Source organism: Salmo trutta, chromosome 5 (assembly GCF_901001165.1).
Source record: "Salmo trutta chromosome 5, fSalTru1.1, whole genome shotgun sequence".
Lineage (NCBI taxonomy): Eukaryota > Metazoa > Chordata > Actinopteri > Salmoniformes > Salmonidae > Salmo > Salmo trutta.
This window is the reverse complement of record NC_042961.1, coordinates 1,952,902-1,973,933: the sequence shown is the minus strand read 5'-3', so window position 1 is coordinate 1,973,933 and position 21,032 is coordinate 1,952,902. Positions and strand designations below refer to the sequence as shown.

Here is a 21,032-nt window from a genome sequence, read left to right as displayed (position 1 = left end):
TTAGTGGCAGGTATAAACGTGACTAGAGAGGATAGACAGCTAGAGTTTATCTGTAATGCGAAAGAGCCACGTTAAAGCGCGATTGACACTTAAAGGCAATGTTCTCGCGTTAGCGGAGACTGCATTTACAGTAAACACTGCATATATTGGCTCAATCAGAAATTACCTTTAAATGTCTAATGCAATCTGTAACAGTTCAGCCATGCAGACTGAGTAGACCCCCTTAAGGGCATTTTTCGATTGATACATGTTTAGTGTTTAGTGTGAATGCGGAAACATTGCCTTTAAGAGGGGCATAGCTGAAAATGGACAATGGGATTTAATCGGGCCCCAAGGTTTGACCTTTACACCTAAAAGGCCATGGCAAAAATATGTGTGCTGTCCCATTGGCTGTGGCCTGCAAGTTCCTGCTCACCTCACTTAGCTTCCAACTGGTGTCGCTACATTGAGCTTTTAGTGGTAATATAATGATGAAGCAGAGAGAAAATACAGCAATTTAGGCTGCGTTTACACAGGTAGCCCGAATCTGATATTTTGCCACTAATTGGTCTTTTGACCAATCAGATCAGATTTCTTTTGACAATAATAGGGCAAAAATATCAGAATTTGACTGCCTGTGTAAACACAGCTGAAATAATCCATTACAGAGCGTCTCTTTAAGGCTGCGTTTACACAGGCAGCCCAATATTATGCTCTTTTGACCAATCACAAGTCTTTTCACATCAGATCTTTTTGGAGCTGATCTGATTGGTCAAAAGATCAATTAGTGGGGGGAAAAGATCAGAATTGTGCTGCCTGTTTTCTGTATGAAATTGTAAATGCTATTCTATCGCTGTATCGGAAGTGGAGGACCTAACATATGCTGCCATTGCCAAACATGTGCAAAGCCAGTTTACCTAGTCATATATTACTGTATTTCTTTTTATTATATAGCATGTATTTGTCTGAACGAAAAGGACTTTATTTTATTTCATGGGTGGATGTTTAAAACATAACGGATTCAAGCTAATCCAGTTCCTTGTCCCTTGCGTGATTAGTTTATACAGAACTAACGGACAACACAGGACAGATAGTGAGAGAGTATGGAACATGCGACTTTAAACCGAATAGGGCAACACATTACATAATCTACTGTTTTCATAATTAGAGACATTTTATGAATTACTAAGTCCCAACAGTATTTTAAAAACGAAATGGTAGCCTTATGTTTATTAATCGGCTAAATATAGGAGACATAGGCTACTATTTATTTAACGAAATTATAAAGTAAAAGACCATGAAATGGACCGTTCTGAAAAATGTTTTAAATCGAATGTTCCACCTGACCTATGCGTCAAACCAATTCCGTTGCGCCAAGTCCAATATCTAATTCTCAAGTCCTGGTCGTGTTTGTTGGAAAGTGTTTCGCGTAAGGGCACGAGGCTGCAGAATACTCGAATTCCTTTTTTTTTAATACCCAAGATTGGTTGCAAATGTTTGTTTGATGCAAATTTGACAGATTCTGCCCGCGTGTTTGTGTACACTCGCGGTGTCGCAGATGTCTCACAGCGCACGCGGGCATACTCCAACAAACAGTATAATGTTCTAGTTAGCGAGAGGCCGCGCATCTCAAATTTTTATTCTCCACTATGTAGGAAATATAGGTGGCATTTGGGACGTATCCCAGTGTGTTTATTTAGCTGGTACTGCATACTATTCATCATTAAATGGGCAATCTGGGATTTGTTGATAGATCCCTTAATCAATTGTTGCAAATAGATGGCCTGTGCATTATGCCTGTATTCCTAGAAGATCCTGTGCCGCTAAAATGAAATAGTCCAATTCAATCTACGATAACTCCAAAGCCTACAACTAATAAAGAACGGTGCCTTGTCAATGATTGTTTTTGGTCTTAGCCTTCAGAGTTCAACAATGTTGGATCTTCCTCCCTCTCAAGACCCATCTTCCTCTGGCAGTATCATTATCCGCGTGGCCTTCGCACACAGTTAAAACATGCACGTCTTAACAACCTTGGCAAAACGCCGCCGATTTTCCCTTTTTTTTAAAATGGGTTTATGCCCTCGAGCTGCCTCCCTCTCCGCTTTTTGACCCGCTAACCCGGCCCCACCTACGTAATTACCGCATCAGAGGCGGTGAAATTCTTCCAGGTTATTTTGGATAAACGCGACTCTCGGCGCTACACTGAAATACCGCGCGTTTGTAATTATATGCGCATTCAATTACTCCGTGATCAAAATGTGACAGACTCAATATTTAAAGCGTTTTAACGCTGCATGTCAAAAGAAAATACTTTAATTTCCCTAAAGCAATAAGTGATTTCAGCGTTTCAATTTGACCACAGGGATTAAATAAACAAACACTCTTAAATGTAATATGTCCTGTAGGTCTACACGATGTATTTTAACTTGTTTTAATTATGGGAGTCATTTGCATCAATTCACCCCGTTAGGCCTACACTTAGTCTAATTAACATTTCAACAAGCATATAAAACAAAGTGTGACTTGTTTACATGGAAACAGGAATTCCTACATAAATTAGGGCACAGGCTTGGCCTACCTGCACATAACACCAGTACAGACACCTATATCAGGCCGAGTCGGGCACTGGGTGAAACAGTAGGCTAATCCGGGTCAAACAGAATCCAGTGAGAAATGAGTTGCCGGGTCTTTATTGGATGGATAAGGGTGATCGCCTTGAGATACAGTCAACATTTCACTGCCATTTTGGAACATTCAATCCACATTCTTAAAAAATGATTCAATTTGACTTCAACAGGAAGTCAAGTGCTATTGTTAAAATATGTCCAATTTTACGATTGACAAATGCCAGAGTTAGGCATGTTTTAACTTTTAAAAGATATTTTCCTTTTGAAAAACTGCAATCCTGATTGAACATGATCCAATACATTTTTTGCTTCTATAATTTTCTTATTTCGTTTCTCCAAGACATTTCAAGTTGTCTAATGTATTTTTTTTTCTATAAAGGAAAACGTATATAAAAATGGAACTTCATGGCCAATTCGTTATCTTTGGAATATTTGGAAAGATTTACATCGGCTATAGTTGTTTCAAAGTTCTTATTAAACAATTTCAAATTCAGAAACACCAACTAAACGTGGTCACTGTAACTGACCCAAATACATATATACATATTTCAGCGCCTTTACGTCGCTGACTAAAATCTCTTTCATCCTAAAAATAACACATTTCAGAAATAAAAACACGATTTGATTGGAAATGGACGGAGGTAAGCAGCGCGTGCACTGGCACGGTGACCGGAAGGTAATCCTCATTCTAGAGACAGACACGAGCGCATCGCCAGAGCCAGGACAGGACGACTCTAGTGGTCACAGAGGTTTGGTTGAAACAACATTTGTTAAAACAGTCCATAGTTAAAAGGTCGAAACATTTCTTCATTGACAAAAGTAAAAACGACTTTTCAAATCAAGTCCATAGACCTCTCTCCTCTCAAGTTGTTTTCATAAGCTAAAAAGGGACCGTTTATTTAAAATAATAAAAATAAGTCCAATCAATGAGCTTCTGTCCATCCAAACTATATTTGCTGTTACTTTTTAAAGTTCATATACTTTTTTCTCTTTAAAAATCAACAAATTATGAGTGAGGAAACCAAATAGGGAAGGAGAGAAAATACAGAAGGAAGACAAAAAGTAAACCAATCACAAGACATGAGTCCCCTGGTCTTTGTAGTCCTCACAAGACTTGGAACCTCCAGGAGGCCTGGTCTTTGTAGTCCAAGCAGTCACTGGCATTAAAGTTGAGTTTCCACGAGGAGGCCGCTGTCTGCTCTTTATAATCCAAGCAGTCTGAGCCATTGAAGGCCAGGCCGGAGCCTCCGTAAGCCTGGTGGTGGTGGTGGTGGTGTCCTGAAGACTGACTGATGTGGTGGTGAGGGTGACCCGACATAGAAGAGGCCGTCATGGGGCTGAGCTGGTGGTGTGGGTGAGAGTGCATGGGGGCCAGGTAGGAGCCACAGTCCACCCCGCTGAAGTAGGAGCTGGATGGGGTAGGGTTATAGGAGCCGTAGCCTGTCGTCTGGTTGTAGGACATGGGATAGGAGGCGGCGGCCGAGACTGACCCCGACCGCTGCATGCAGGAGGCGTTGGACGGGGGTCCTGGGGGCTCAGCGAGCGGCGGGGCTGAGGCGGGTGTTAACGGGCCGTTGCCCGGGGAAATGGCGGGACTCCAAATGGACGAGACGGTGCTGATGGAGGTAGAGGTGTTGCTGAGGCCCGCCCCCGCGTGATTGGTGGAGGAGGAGGAAGAAGAGGAGGAGACTGCGCTGGAGACGGCAGGCGGGGTGAACTGGCCGCTGCTCTCCGACCCGGTGCTCTCCCTCGCCGGAGATGACTTCTTCTTGGCCGGACGGGCCTTGGTACTGTTGCCACTCTGTGCCTGCTGCCGACACTTCGCCCGTCGGTTCTTGAACCACACCTAGATCCAAACAGAGAATCAACTGTTAAAGCACATCTAGAACCAAACAGAACCTATCAACCATTAAAACAGAACCAAATGCAACCAACCACATGTTAAAGCCACACCTAACCAAACCAAGAGTTAGCCACGCAGACATCCGATACCTCAGGCTCTCACAGTACATTTCTAAAGACAAAAGATGGAACATTATGGAGGAAAATTGGTGTTATTAGGTATCAATGTTAATTTCCACCCAGGCCTGTTCCCTTCTCTAGTTTCATACCTTGTGTTTGTCCCAAATGGCACCCTATTCCCTACATAGTGCACTACTTTTGACCAGGGTCCATAGGGTGTCCCATAGGGTCCCGGTCAAAAGTAGTGCACTATGTAGGGAATAGGGTGCCATTTGGGATGCCACCCTTGTAGATAACAGGTGATAGAGTTTCTCTTCAGAGCACAGTAACTCTATAGCACCAAGAGGGGAGGATCATGTAGAGCATTTGGTTTCACACGCATTCTAACAACAACTTCAAAATGGTGAGAGGTTGGCCTTGGTGCCGACCTCATGCCTTTTAAAACCCATTTGCTCAGAACATGAGTAGCCTATAGGACTGTGTGTGAGAGACTTATGTTAAGTTCAACAAAGCTACATCTAAAAAATATATATATAAATAAATGGCATGTCGGCACCCTGCAGAAGGCAAAGTGATGCCGAAACGTCGGCCATTTACCCAAACACTTACTGGGAGTTTCTATATGGAGGATGAGTATTTTTATGGCATCCAACAGTGAACCTTTAATTGGTGTTCACATTCTAGGTCTAGCCTGTACATCACTACCCTGGATGGTGTTCAGTTTGATAACAACTAATGAATAAACTACAGATAAGACCACCATTCCTCAGATAGTCACATGGTATAGCCAATACTATATGTATAGAGGCTACCCAGTCAATAGCTCACCAAATCACCAATACAAGCTCAATGACTTTATGGGGAAACGTCATTGGTGCACTATTGAAGCTAACTCCTCGCCGTGAGAAGTATGGCTTAAGTAAAGTCTGTTTTCCAAGGAGCATAAGAGGGGTTACAGTGGTGGGCGGCTATACTGTCCGTCATTCAGTTGGTTACAACAACCCTAAACCCTGAACCAATCCCTGAACCAATCCCTGAACCAATCCCTGAACCAATCCCTGAGATTAATGAATCGCTGTCTCCCAAAAAGCAGAGCGAATGCAGTTTTAAAAAAGTTGACATTTTACCTGGACCCTGGATTCCGGAAGGTTAATTTTCAGTGCGACCTCTTCGCGCATGAAGATATCCGGATACCTAGTTTTAGCAAAGAGCGACTCGAGGATGTCCAACTGCGAGCGCGTGAACGTGGTCCGTTCACGACGCTGTTTTCTAGGCGTCGCTGAAACAGAGAGAGCAAGAGATTTGAAATGAAAGCTTTAAAATGATTTGTCTATTTTGAGCAGAAACACTAATCATATTAAGACAATTATTCGTGCCACTTGATCAATATTGAGCTAGTCTATTTTTGTCCTACCAGTCAACAATTTATTATGTTACAATTTGATATTTCTTTTCTCATTATATATCAATATTCGATGTAGTCTACCAACTATAATAAAAAAAACTATCCAAAAATACAATATATTTTTAGGCTCTTTATTTTCACGTTTCCATGGCTAACCACGCGTAAATCTACTTCAAATAGCGTTTGATTTCGAGTTGTAACCTATTACGCTCAGAATCAGTATTATCTTTATCCAACATGTGGTGTCCTCAAGCCCGGACCAGGTCTGGACCAGGTCTGGACCAGGTCTGGACCACCAGCGTTCACACTGCTGATATTATCGTTGGCTGTTCAGACATGTTGTATGTTTGGTTATTGACTGTAGGTTTGTCCTTATTAGTTGCATTTCCATTTGGAGAGAGACATCTCAGAGTGTGTGAGCCCCGGGCGATGGGCCGTGCACCGAGCTAGCCTCGCATCCAGAACCTGTTTTTCTAACACATTCCCCTGAAACACGGGCGGATGCGAGGCGCTTCTCCCTACCTGGGTAGCCCACAGACGGGTGCAGTAGGTCCATGGCGGCGCCGCTGAGCCCCAGCCCATTCATGCCGTAGGGGGGCTGTTTGAGGTATGACATCATGCTAGAGGCAGTCACGGGTCCCCCCAGATCTTGCCAATAGTTCGATTTCCCCCGATGTTGCAGCTTGACGAGAGAGGCGCCGATGTAAGTCACTGCAAAAATAAATTTAGATTAAGACAAATAGTTCGACTGGTAAACAATGGTCATATGCTGTACTTTTAATACACGAGAAAACCCTGTTCGGTATAAAAATTGTTTTTATCTAGGAAAGTCAGTTAAGAACCCGGCCAAACCCGGACGACGCTGGCCCAATTGTGCGCTGCCCTATGGCTCTCCCAATCACGGCCGGATGTGATACAGCCTGGATTCAAACCAGGGACTGTAGTGACGCCTCTTGCACTGAGATGCAGTGCCTTAGATCGCTACGCCACTCGGTTTTCAAAACTTAAATGACTTAGTCTTTGGTAATGACGCTCTGTTTTTCTTCCTTTGAGATGCATTGGAAATTACCCGTTTATGATTTCCAATGTTTAACGAAATATTGTTTTAGTTAGACATTCCGTGATCTACAATTAATATTTTCCTCTTTGCTTCTCTGAATTTAGACCTACAGTACACGTCTGATTTAGTATTCCCAACTATAATACTCACTATGAGTAGTCTTGAAGTGTGTATGTATGCATGTATATAATGAGCTTAAGAAAAATATAATTAAATTCATTCGCTTGTTGGTTAAAACTGCGGGGTTTATGTATGGCTTTTTAAAATTCGTACAGTCTACATGGAACATAATGTATTGTTGGTGTCTATTCTACCAAAAACCATCTAAAGTTGTTCAACTAGCAATATAAAGCCATTATTCACGTTTTATTAATATATGTGGGCCGTTTCCTAGAAAGTCCGATGCCTTGTCTGAACTGGATAGCCACATTTGACTTTATCCTAATTGTGCCTAATCTCCATTTGTCGTTTAGCCCATCTTGTTGAATAAAATGTTACAAATAGCCTAAGTGTTGGACTATCGGTTTGATATGCAACCCACTTGAATCCGTTGGACTCAATTACACACCGTCAGTATGGGCCATTGTCCCTTCCCCGTGGCCTGTCGAACTAAATAACTCCGAAAATAGTTATACATATATATGATGAGAGGTGTGTGAAACTCTGGTGCTTTGGGTTAATAATTCCAGTTTGAGAAATGTTTTTGTCGATCGGGCCAAATAAAGTTGCTCTGGTCCGGGGTTGTGTACGTGTGAGTAGGCCTCGTTCCCATAGTCTCATTTATTCACAAACTGAAACAGTCAAATAGAAACTCAGTCTTCGAGCCCTCAATGACAACCATTAGGGAACAATTGTTTTACTATCAACGATTTAGATCTTTCGGGCTCATTCTATTACATTAAAAAAGTTAGTTTAGCATAAGTACAAAGTGGAGTCCTTGAGTAGCCCAATAAAGCTGGAAAGGTATAACCTAAAAAAACATGGCCACACTTCTCTGTATCGGTTGGTTGTTGACATTTAGAAGCCAACATTTCACTTGCCACTTCCAATTATCGTTAGGCTACTAACGTGCACGTAGGGGGGAAACAATCCAAAATGAAAAAGCTGTAAATTAAATTGACGTTAATGAGCGGAAACTCATCTCTTCTATTCAGCGGGATGACTATCGTGGCCCCCCGTGCTGTGCGGCCCAAAACGCGGCTCTTCTTTCTGCGTATTCGGACGGTGCTTTAAAACGACATTTTCCGCCTCTGCTCTGTTGAAGGAGTGATTTGAAAAGGCGACATCTTCGTGCAAATGAACCTAATTAGAATTTAGATTAATCCTCGGGGGTGAACATTTCAGAAGACTCCTTATCAGCAAAATAAATTTAACAAAACCCCATACACGCCTCTCCAATTATCCACTAAGTAGTTTAGACATTTTATCACCCCCCCAAAAAAAAGAAAATAGCATGTTTCAATTGGAATGGAAATCTAAAATTATTAGGCCCAAGTTACATTCGAAGTTGACAACTCGTTTAAAAAAATAAACCTAATTCAACTTGAAGTCGCCCACTCAGGGGATTTGACAAGTATTAATTGATCATTCATTTAATAATAGATTAGACAATGGGAGTATGAATCAAAACGCGCACATAGTTATAGGACTTTCATCTGTATTTCCTACTGGTTGCGTTGTGTGGCAATCGGAGACAGCCTGTATACATTTATTTGGTTTAAAGGTTGTTTCAAATGCAGAACAAACTAATTTACGCACAAAAAAAGGATTGAAAAACTATCCTCCAACTTGATCTAAACCATTAAAGTAACGTACCTTTTTCCCCCTTCCTATCCCCAAGCTTCTCTCCTTTAGTAGCCTGGTAAAGGCGACCAGATGAACCCAATGCGTCTATCCACCAATACCGAGGAAGTCTGGATGGCAACCCGAAGAGAGAGAACTCAAGACGGCAACTCAAAAACAAATACAGTGCAAACTGTGCATTGTGGAAAAGAGCTGTAGCCTATTGGTTCTCACTTCTCACCCAGCACGTGCCCTGTCGTTGTTTCCCTGTTAGTCGATCGTGAAGATTTCCGGGTTTTTAAAAACCAAATAAATCAAACTAATTTGCTTGAGCTTTGCGTGGTGTCTGTCACTGTGTTAAGGTGATTGCTAATGTAGACGGATGGAGATTGATCACATTCCCACTACCCTTGCCCCTCTATGAGTGTAGGACACCTGCCGATCCGCCCACTCTATCCAATCAGTGAGCGTCCTCTCTCTGACAGACAGCGGGAGCTGCCACTCAGCGCTCAGAGCAGCTGTAGAAGCCCCTCCCCTTTCGGTCGAGACAACAAACCCGGACAAACCCGGACAGGACATATTGTCAAAAGGAGAAAACATTTCAGACAGACTGGAAAGTGGCTCATACGAGCAGTTTTTGCAGTGAACTCTTCTAAACAGACCATTTATGCATCAAATTAACAGCCTGACGCAATACGGAATTCTAATCTAACCTATTTGGTAAATATTATATAGGCTAAGTTTACCTATTTTGGAGACCAAAAAGGATATGACAGAAATGACAATTATTGTATTCTTAAATAGACGTTTATTATTTATACTTTTATCAAAAAGGAACGGCAACATTGCAAATTAACAGGCCCCAAAACGGACACTTTAATCTGTGGTTGAGAATAAGTGCAAACTATAACCTAGTCGAATATACTTTTTTTTTTTAAATTGTCAATAACTGGGGAAAAAATACATGTTTTACAATCATCATCATGAGATGTCTAACTTGTCCAGATAAAACATTTGGTATTTCGAATTCAATGTTTCTTTAAAAAAAAAATACGTTTTCAAAAACATAGAACTAAATACTAGAAATAGCATAAAAATAATACACATTTAAGTTGATGTTTTTTATCCAGCCTATATTTCTGCCGGGGCGTGTGGGTCTTTATGTTCAGGTCACAACAAAACATTAAATGGCGCTGTTCCAGCCAGAAGAAACCAAGACATTTATATTCTAATTCCGTGGTTAGTTGACCAACAACATATAACTCATTTCTCTTAAGAAAATCGGTCGATGAGAAAGTAAGTATAAATAATCCTTTGAAAAAAACAAATATTCCATTCAATACATTTGAGGAATGTCTTTCAAACGAGAGAATGTGACGTAAATAAAAGGGAAAAAGTTAAATTGAACCATTTTTATTGTGACCTCCAGCTCATGAATATGAATTAGTTCTAATCCCCCACTTAGAATTACATTTCAGAATGGTCGGCGTTAAGTTTAATAGGGATAGACCTTCAACTCACAGACAAGAAAACCAAGGAAAACTCTACCGATACAAGAAAATAGACATTAATTCAGCTCACATAAAAAGAAAAAGACGGGATCCATTCTCGAGCCACGGAATCAAATCCAATAATTGCTAAATCTCCCTTTGCAACCCCCCTCGTAAAGAAATGCCCTCAACAAAATACTCGTAACAGAATATCATGGGGGGGTGCACTGTTGCCATAACCGTTTCTCAAAGGGTCGCGAGTAGGAGATGCTCGCGGGACGTTATTAAGAGCTCGCTCGGCCTCTTTTGTTGATCTCACAAAATCAACTCATTTTGAGGTGCGAGCTGAAAGCGAGCAAATGTTCAAAGCAAGTGACCGTGGCCTGCAGGAACGAAATGATATGTGTACTATATAGGACCATCCAATCAAAGACAGCCTTTCGGTTCCCCCTTCTATAGCTTCTAAAAAGTCATCGACAAGAGCACTTGAAAAGAAAGACGCTGCTGTGGACGGGAAACGGAGGAAGAAAGTTATTTGTTGAGTTGTGTGTGAAAGTCTATATAGACGCACAGTGATGCCGTGGCCTCTATGGGCCCTGGTGTTATTACAGCTCGAGAGGCAGAGAGAAATGAAATTGAAAGGCCCAGGCCTTGGCCTTGGCTCCAGCCCAGCCACGACGAAATTCCATCACCTCTCAAACAAACCACCAAGACGATTTCATTCCCACGACTGAAATCATCATGCAAAAAATATATAGTACTCAATCCCAACACAGAAGAGACGTGTAAATTCTTCAATTCTGCATGACAATTGAGGCCAGATTTTCTTGTTTTTCCTCCTGATGTTGGTTGAGACCCTGTGATAAACCCCGAACAAGTATCAAATTGCACCAACCTTTTGTAATAAGAGTATTTTGTCTAATCCCAAATTGCTGTCGAATTTTCTTAATGCTGAGCTCGTAAAGCCTAGGATTAGGAAGCGAGTGTGAGGAGAGGAGAGGAGGGGAAAAAGTTTTGTCCCTTTAGCGGGCAGGATTGGAAGAGAAGGGCTCGCGGATGTTGTCGGAGCTTGTTAAAACGATGAAGCATAAAATAGGATATTGTAGGAACACAGCTCGAGAGGGGAACGGTGGGCTACATGGGTCCCTTGGTACATTTTTCGACGCAGGAAGGTATAGTTCAGACTGGCCGAGCAGCACCTGCGAGGTGAGGCCACAGACTTCAAAGCCTCCACGAGCCACAATACTCCGGAGATAATCCGCCCGCGCCGCACAACGAGGATCCTACACCACGCGGCTGCACAGCTCCAAAAGCGGCTGTTTACGACGTTCGTTTCTATTATCTGTAAAATGTATATATATATATATTTTTTTAAACTATAGGTATTTTTATCGGCTGCTTGGCTAATTTAGGATTATAAGGCGACCATGCATGGTACACACACAGGTAAGAAAGTATTCATTTGAGTTGTTGGAAAATTACAAATCGAAATCTTTCAGAATAATACGATGTATCCTATTCAATCATCTGGACTGACTAGTCTTTTATCGAGACTTTTGGAAAATGACAAACATAAAGATAACCCTTTAAAAGTATGGATAAACTGCAGCATAAAGCGCACATTTCAAGTTGGCTATGAATTGAGAAAGGTGACAAGTGTTTATTTTTTGCTAAATAAATAAAATGCATACAGGCCTAATAGCCTACTCTAAAATGAAATGATTTAAAGTTCCATGTTCTGCATTTAAGTTTATTATTCCATATTTTCAATAGGAAGTCCATACAATTTGTTTTATAGAATAATTCAATAAATAAACGGATAGGCCAAAATCAAAGCTAATGAAACATATATTTCATCATCATAAAACGAGACTTTAGCCGAACCAAACATTCGGACATAAGTAAACACCGCGTGCAGGACATTAGAAATAAATAGTCCAAGTGTGTTTAAACACCCGGAGTAGATAAATGCCAAAATAATGATAACGTTATTTCAGACCATCACCACATCATTTACATCACACACACCAACTGTAATATATTATTACAATCTACCCCCCCCCTCCCCCCTCCACCTCTCTCTCCTTTTCCCTCCGTCAAAGCTCTGTGATTTGTTAAGGCAACAAACAAATGTCCTTCACCGACTGGGGTGTAATCGTTTGTGAACGCCATTACAGCGCGCAGCTTTATTCACCAGATTATAGCCAACCCGTGATAACCGCAGTATAATAGCACCTAGAAACAAAGCGCCTTGGGGGACGTAATATGTATGGATGTACAGTCGGTACCAAGCAGGGAACCGATCAGCAAATTCATTGGAAAGTATTAGAAAGGCCAGGGAGGAGGTCAGCTGTCAAAACCGATTTTCTTTATTTCATCGGGGATGGATGAGCGAGAGGTAGTGGTTGCTGACTGTGACCACGGTTCCAAAACCAGCACACGGTCTCCAGCTCCGCGCCTCTCCAATTCAACTCAAACCCCCCTTGCCTTTTCCACTGCGTCAAAACCAGGCGAGGGAGAGAGGGACAGCATCTGTTCTCCGTACAAAGTGATTTGGGCTAATCTTCCTCAGAGGAAAAGGCTATATAGGCTACTCGGCATCGAGCTCAAAGAAAACCTGACGCAAATAGTAATTTCTAAACATGCATAAAGCGCCGGGGAATTCAGCAGAGCTCTATGTAATACGCGTGGTTAAACGCGCGGCTCGCCAGTGTCCACAGTTAGACACTAAAACACTTCTGTTGGTCTATTTCAACGAAAAGCACACTAGCATTTTAAAAACTTCTTACAAACATTATTTACTTTTCATTTAGAAAATGTAGCCTACCACTTGCAAATGGGCAACAACTATGGCCTAACTAGACTTACTTCGTTGTTGGAATATTTCAGAAATGTCGAATATTGTAAAACAATGAAATTAATGCAACATTTAAAAACGATTTAAAACTTCTCAAAAGTGAGGACGTAACACATTAAACGAAGACAATATCACATTATAAACAATACTAATACTATTCATTATTTGTAGGCTACAAGGAAAACAACATATTAAATAAAAACAAATCAAATATAGGCCTAAGTTGTTGCTCAAACAGTCATGATCCAATAGAGTCGTTAAATCTGATATTTCAGAGGTCTCCGGTAAAGTTGTGTATAGAGGGCTAGTAGCCTAGTCTATTGCATAGAGCTCCAAAAACACCCCCAAACACCACTTATGGACTATGAAAGTTTAGGACTTTATTGAAGACTTGTGTTATGACAGTGGAATAAATAATCAAACAGGTAAATGTTCACACGTTTAAGACAGCAGCTGCATTCAGATGTAGTGGAACCAATAGAAATACAACTACTAGAATGATCTGACATGCCCTTTCTGATAATTACATTTCTATTGTTGGAACCAGGAGATCGAAGCACAAATAAAAGCAACATATGATCTCTTCTTCAGTACATATACAATAAATATAAACAAAACGCCCTTTTGATTAAAAAGCAAGAATAGGACATGATTGTGTCGTGATGCTGGTTCACTAATAACACGTTTAGCCCGTAGAATTCCTACTACCGACTAGAAAACGGAAATAAATAAAAGTTATTCTGCTTTCTTTGCTTTCAACTGCTTGTGGAATTGATCCGGAAAAAAAGTATTTTTGTATGCCATTTGTCAGAGCGGTGATGAAATACACAAAATTATAGTTGGACACGACCCCCCCTCAGCTCCGCTCCTTACCCCCCTACCCTTCCTCCATCCCTCCCCCCTTATCCCCCCCTCAGCTCCGCTCCTTACCCCCCTACCCCCCTTCCGTCCCTCCCCCCTTATCCCCCCCTCAGCTCCGCTCCTTACCCCCCTACCCTTCCTCCATCCCTCCCCCCTTATCCCCCCCTCAGCTCCGCTCCTTACCCCCCTACCCCCCTTCCGTCCCTCCCCCCTTATCCCCCCCTCAGCTCCGCTCCTTACCCCCCTACCCTTCCTCCGTCCCTCCCCGCCTCAGCTCCGCTCCTTACCCCCCTTCCGTCCCTCCCCCCTTATCCCCCCCTCAGCTCCGCTCCTTACCCCCCTTCCGTCCCTCCCCCCTTATCCCCCCCTTAGCTCCGCTCCTTACCCCCCTACCCTTCCTCCCTCCCACCTTATCACCGAGCCAGCTCTTCTTCTGCAATGTTTGGTTAACCGCATTCAAGCGAACTAAAAAAATCCTAACAGTTTTTCGGTTTATGAACTGCATCTTGAGATATCTTACCGTTAAAAACATTACACACAGTCAAGTACTAAACAGCTTGAAAATACTGATATCGTGAATTATACCCTTTTTTTTTTTAAAGTCCAACTGAAACAATAAACGTCAGTACAATATCATTGGCTTTCATCACCAACGTCCCTATAAAACAACCTGTACTGTACCTCAACACCACTAGAAAGGAACCTCTGTCTCCAAGCTCCTCAACATTCAGACATTCTACCAGAGAAGGCTGTGTGTGTCTGACATGAAATGTTCAGGACTCAGGTAAAACTCCATATAGGATACAACCATGTCTCTTCCCCTTTAGAATCAGGACATGATTATTTCAGATTTCAATCCCTCCCTTGGTAGCTTTCCACTGGGCTGTATATGCCATCATTTATATGTATATTAAATACAAGTACCTTGCTTGATAAAGCAACAACAACAAAATAAAACATCTAGTGTATTGTATAAGCAGGACACATTTCCATGTCAGTATAAAGCTGGTTGAAGACATCATGGGGGCCCATCGTCACAGAGCCTTTAGCCCTCCCAAATGGCTCCCTGTTTCCTATATAGTGAGGGGCTCTGGTCAAAAGTAGTGCCCTTTATATGGAATAGGGTTGCATTTAGGATGCAGACTTTTAGTTTAGCAGTAAAACCATCACAGCCCTGGACCAAAAAAACAACGACTGGATTTCAATTTCAGGTTCAAATAAACATCAAATACAGCTTTCTCAAATAGTCAATATAATAATAATGTCAATATAATGGTTTATTAATAACAATATGTCAATATAATGGTATATTAATAATAATAATTACAATAATAATAGTCAATATAATAATACAATTCTTGTATCGATCAAACAAATATTATAGCCTATATCTGTGTCTCAAAAGGCACTCTATTCCCTATATAGTGCACTATGTTGCCCTGGTCAAAGTAATATATAGGACATAGGGTGTCATTTGGGACGTAGACTATATATGTGTTTGTGTGTGAAATGAAATGACAATCATTGAAGGACACACTTCTCTTCCTTCTTGGCCATCTTGCCTTTGTTCTGCTCTAGGGTTCTCTCCAGGTGTTCATCTTCCTCCTCCGCCCTGCGGAACACAGCCAGGCCAAAGGTTACAGGTCAGGGGTTAGAGATCAGGAGGTCACATGATACAGGAGGGAGACAGGTAGAGGTACAGCAGACACAGGACTGTACACAGAGGCTGGGTGCCATGGCAACGGTCGCCATGCCACCTGTGAATGGAGCGGCGACACACCAGGAGAGCAGATTTGACCTTTAACCCCCTGCAGCATGTCACCCTATTGGCTGATATCAGTCTCTCTTTATGGTTGTGTGTGCACGGGAGTTTCTGTGCATGTGACTGTGTGTGTGAGAGAGTGAAAATGTGTGCGGGTTTGTTTGTGTGTGTGTGTGTATCTGTGTGTGTGAGAGAGAGTGAAAATGTGTGCATGTTTGTTTGTGTGTGTGTGTGTGTGTGTGTGTGTATCTGTGTGTGTGAGAGAGAGTGAAAATGTGTGCGTGTTTGTTTGTGTGTGTGTGTGTGTGTGTGTGTATCTGTGTGTGTGAGAGAGAGTGAAAATGTGTGCGTGTTTGTTTGTGTGTGCGTGTATCTGTGTGTGTGAGAGAGAGTGAAAATGTTTGTGTGTGTGTGTGTGTGTATCTGTGTGTGAGAGAGAGTGAAAATGTGTGCGTGTTTGTGTGTGTGTGTGTGTGTATCTGTGTGTGAGAGAGAGTGAAAATGTGTGCGTGTTTGTGTGTGTGTGTGTGTGTATCTGTGTGTGAGAGTGAAAATGTGTGCGTGTTTGTGTGTGTTTGTGTGTGTATCTGTGTGTGAGAGTGAAAATGTGTGCGTGTTTGTGTGTGTTTGTGTGTGTGTGTGTATCTGTGTGTGAGAGAGTGAAAATGTGTGCGTGTTTGTTTGTGTGTGTATCTGTGTGTGAGACGTACTGTTTCTCCTGTGCATCGAGGTCTCTGACCAGGGCGTCTCGTTTGTTGACCAGTATGACCAGTTCATCCAGCAGCAGCTGCTCTCTTCTCTTCTGAGCCTCTGTCTTCTGCCAGTCTGGAGAGGAGAGAGAAGATTACCACCTACTACTACTACAGTACTACTACAATACTACTACAATACTACTACAGTACTGCTCTTCTGAGCCTCTGTCTTCTGCCAGTTTGGTGAGGAGAGAGAAGATTACCACCTACTACTACTACAGTACTACTACAGTACTGCTCTTCTGAGCCTCTGTCTTCTGCCAGTCTGGAGAGGAGAGAGAAGATTACCACCTACTACTACTACAGTACTACTACAATACTACTACAGTACTGCTCTTCTGAGCCTCTGTCTTCTGCCAGTCTGGAGAAGAGAGACAACAGCTCTCAATATGTTGTTGTTGTTCTACTACTGATACTACTACTACTACTGATACTACTACTACTGATACTACTACTACTACTGATACTACTACTACTACTGATACTACTACTACTACTACTACTACTGATACTACTACTACTACTACTACTACTGATACTACTACTACTACTACTACTGATATTACTACTACTACTACTACTGATACTACTATCACTAGTGATACTACTACTGATACTACTACTACTACAGCCACTGATACTACTACTACTACTACTACTACTGATACTACTACTACTACTACTACTGATATTACTACTACTACTGATACTACTATCACTAGTGATACTACTACTGATACTACTACCACTACTACTACTACAGCCACTGATACTACTACTACTACTACTACTACTACAACCACTGATACCACTACTACTGATACTACCACCACCACTACCACCACCACTAATACTGATACCACTATCACCACTAATACTGATACCACTACCAATACTACTACCACTACCACAACCACTGATACTACTACCACAACCACTGATACTACTACTACTGATCCTACTACCACTACTACTACCACAACCACTGATACTACTACTACTGATCCTACTACCACTACTACTACCACAACCACTGATACTACTACTACTACCACTACAACAGTACTCCTGTCTCATCTTCCTGTCTCTCTCTCACATTTCCAAGTGTCTAAATAAAAGTCAAAATAGCAACAGCGAATAGAGAAGAACAAAAGGCCTAAATACAATGAATAATTCACAAAGGTTCCCTGAGTCCTCTCCTCCAGTTCACCTAGCAGCTCCCAGGCCAACCAGGAAGGGTCCCACAGAGGCCAGATGCGACCCCATTCCAATCCCCTCTCCCTGCCTCCCCCTGGGGGAACCGTGTCCGCGGGAGTGCCCTCTCTCTGGGGCTCAGATATCCGCCTTCCTGGCGCGTGGCATCACCAGCTTCAGATCTACCCAACACCAGGGTAGATAGATCCTAACCCCTAACCCCATCATATCGGCATATCCACCCAACACCAGGGTAGATAGATACAAACCCCTAACCCCATCATATCTGCATATCTACCCAACACCAGGGTAGATAGATCCTAACCCCATCATATCTGCATATCTACCCAACACCAGGGTAGATAGATCCTAACCCCATCATATCTGCATATCTACCCAACACCAGGGTAGATAGATCCTAACCCCTAACCCCATCATATCTGCATATCTACCCAACACCAGGGTAGATAGATCCTAACCCCATCATATCTGCATATCCACCCAACACCAGGGTAGATAGATCCAAACCCCTAACCCCATCATATCTGCATATCCACCCAACACCAGGGTAGATAGATCCTAACCCCTAACCCCATCATATCTGCATATCTACCCAACACCAGGGTAGATAGATCCTAACCCCATCATATCTGCATATCCACCCAACACCAGGGTAGATAGATCCTAACCCCTAACCCCATCATATCTGCATATCCACCCAACACCAGGGTAGATAGATCCTAACCCCATCATATCTGCATATCTAGCCAACACCAGGGTAGATAGATCCTAACCCCATCATATCTGCATATCTAGCCAACACCAGGGTAGATAGATCCAAACCCCTAACCCAATCATATCTGCATATCTACCCAACACCAGGGTAGATAGATCCTAACCCCATCATATCTGCATATCTACCCAACACCAGGGTAGATAGATCCTAACCCCATCATATCTGCATATCTAGCCAACACCAGGGTAGATAGATCCTAACCCCTAACCCCATCATATCTACCCAACACCAGGGTAGATAGATCCTAACCCCTAACCCCATCATATCTGCATATCTAGCCAACACCAGGGTAGATAGATCCAAACCCCATCATATCTGCATATCTACCCAATACCAGGGTAGATAGATCCTAACCCCATCATATCTGCAGATCTACCCAACATCAGGGTAGATAGATCCAAACCCCTAACCCCATATCTACCCAACACCAGGGTAGATAGATCCTAACCCCATCATATCTGCAGATCTACCCAACACCAGGGTAGATAGATCCTAACCCCTAACCCCATCATATCTGCATATCTACCCAACACCAGGGTGGATATATTAATCCCACCATGCTTCTCAGAGTAGGAGTGCTGACATAGGATCAGTTTAGCCTTTTAAATCGTAATGAATACGAGGAGGGATCTGATCCTAGATCAGCTCTCCTACTCAGAGAAGCTTTGTGAATATGTGCTACCACAGATAAACTCTCTTGAGGAGAGAACATGTTCTCGTATTATTAAAAAAGAAAAATACTTCAGTCCCATTAATCACACAGTTAGGGCCGGAAAAAGAACACAAAAAAAGTAGCATTTTGGGGCCAAACACTGGAGTGAAATGTGTGGGGTAGAAATGTTGTGTTATAGTGGGCGGTGTTGGCCCTCTAACAGACAGTTAGTAGTCAGAGTTGTACAGCGTCATGTGACACATCTGGTTCAACACCTTTACAGCCATTCATATTTAAACACCTATTGATTTGAGAAGAAAAGGAATGTTGGAAAATGTCAGGCACTAAAATAAGTGCTCTGCATGCTTTATTAAAAAAATATATATTTCCCCTCTGGTTCGTCAAGTTGCACCGGCCTGTCATGTGTGTGTGTGTGTGTGTGTGTGTGTGGTGTGTGCTCCATGCTGGGCCCAGTGTGTTTGTCCCCCTGTACGGTCTGCTCTCTCTTCATTGGTCCAGCCACTCTTTGAAGTCGACCACAGAGCGAAATGAGCACAGTCCCATTATCTGGCCCCGCTACTCTCTCTGTTTCTCTCTCTTTCTTTCTCTTCTTCTGACCGTTTCTCTCTCTCTCAGGCACTAAACTACTCTCCTCTTCAGAGAGGTTGTTCATTAGTGTTTACCAGGGACTAATACCAATATGCCAAACATGGTTTTGATGTTTAAATGAAAGACCAGTGAAATGTCAAAAGGAGTAGACTACTCACTAAACTCACACAATGTGATGGAAAGTTGTCAGCTTCAAAATATACTTATTCCAAATAGAAAAGGTTATTCCTCCTTTGCCACACCTCCACTATCCCACAATTCCCCTGCACAAAGGTCTGCCCACAGACGGGGAAAAGTATCCAAAGCGAAGTTATAAAAAAAAAAACATCCCTCCTTTTCAGTCCCTCTCAACTGCTCTCTCTCTCTCTTTTCTACTTCCTCTCCCCTACTCTATATCCCTCTTTCCCCTCCCTCCCTCTTTCCCCTCCCTCCCTCTTTCCTCTCCCCTCCCTCTTTCCTCTCCCTCCCTCTTTCCCCTCCCTCCCTCCCTCTTTCCCCCCCCTCCCTCCCTCTTTCCCCTCCCTCCCTCTCTCCCTCCCTCTTTCCCCTCCCTCCCTCTTTCCCCTCCCTCCCTCTTTCCTCTCCCTCCCTCCCTCTTTCCCCCTCCCTCCCTCTTTCCCCTCCCTCCCTCCCTCTTTCCTCTCCCTCCCTCCCTCTTTCCCCTCCCTCCCTCCCTCTTTCCTCTCCCTCCCTCCCCTCCCTCCCTCTTTCCTCTCCCCTCTTCTTGAGCCAAGAAGCCAAAGTTCCAACCCGCCAGGGGGATGCGGAAGCATGGAGCTGTCAATCAAAGCTGTGGTAGGTCCCGCCCCCCTCATTAGAAAGGTAAACAATAGAGGGACGATGACAGACATGGCCGCGCAAACGAGAGAGCGGGGGTGAGTGTCTGTGTGCGCGAGAGAAAGTTTGTGTGTGTATGTGTGTGAGAAAGAGAGTGAGTGTGTGTGAGAAAGAGAGTGAGTGTGTGTGAGAGTGCGTGTAACCAGAAACCTGCGGTAAAAAACCCCCGCAGCCACTCATGGAAGTTACCCCCTCCCTACTTCCAACCCCGAAAGAGGGAGGAGTGAGAGAAAGCCAGTGTTCACACACACACTCTCTCTCTCCCTCTCTCTCTCGCGCTCTTCTGTTTCACCCTCTCTCTCTCTCTCTCTCTCTCTCTCTCTTCTGTTTCACCCTCTCTCTCTCTCCTCTCTCTCTCTCTCTCTCGCTCTCTCCTCTCTCTCTCTCTCACTCTCTCTCCTCTCTCT

General features: G+C 42.9%; 1 protein-coding gene and 1 long non-coding RNA gene across 3 annotated transcripts; both read right to left on the bottom strand.

Annotated features, from left to right (window-relative positions):
* Positions 1-2,653: 2,653 nt before the first annotated feature.
* Positions 2,654-9,322, bottom strand: LOC115193505 (homeobox protein OTX1 B). 2 transcript variants are annotated; one of them, XM_029752194.1, is made up of 5 exons: positions 9,057-9,322; positions 8,849-8,946; positions 6,496-6,684; positions 5,696-5,847; positions 2,654-4,452 (listed from the first exon to the last, which is right to left on the bottom strand). In XM_029752194.1, the coding sequence occupies exons 3-5, from the start codon at positions 6,590-6,592 to the stop codon at positions 3,712-3,714; spliced, it is 990 nt and encodes a 329-aa protein (XP_029608054.1). In that variant the 5' UTR covers positions 6,593-6,684; positions 8,849-8,946; positions 9,057-9,322; the 3' UTR covers positions 2,654-3,711. The 2 variants fall into 2 exon arrangements, with proteins under 2 accessions (XP_029608054.1, XP_029608053.1); XM_029752193.1 differs by having other exon boundaries at positions 8,849-9,322.
* Positions 9,323-14,610: 5,288 nt separating this feature from the next.
* On the bottom strand, positions 14,611-16,778 carry LOC115193504 (uncharacterized). Its single transcript, XR_003878189.1, has 2 exons — positions 16,496-16,778; positions 14,611-15,635 (listed from the first exon to the last, which is right to left on the bottom strand). It is a non-coding gene; the product is annotated as an uncharacterized LOC115193504 (long non-coding RNA).
* Positions 16,779-21,032: the final 4,254 nt, after the last annotated feature.

Coding starts and splice junctions, on each gene's coding strand:
- LOC115193505 (XM_029752193.1), bottom strand. CDS start 6,592: ATGATGTCATACCTCAAACAGCCCCCCTACGGCATGAATGGGCTGGGG. Junction 5,848..6,495: donor CCCGTCTGTGGGCTACCCAG/GTAGGGAGAAGC, acceptor TCTCTGTTTCAG/CGACGCCTAGAAAACAGCGT. Junction 4,453..5,695: donor TTCCGGAATCCAGGGTCCAG/GTAAAATGTCAA, acceptor GTTTGGATCTAG/GTGTGGTTCAAGAACCGACG.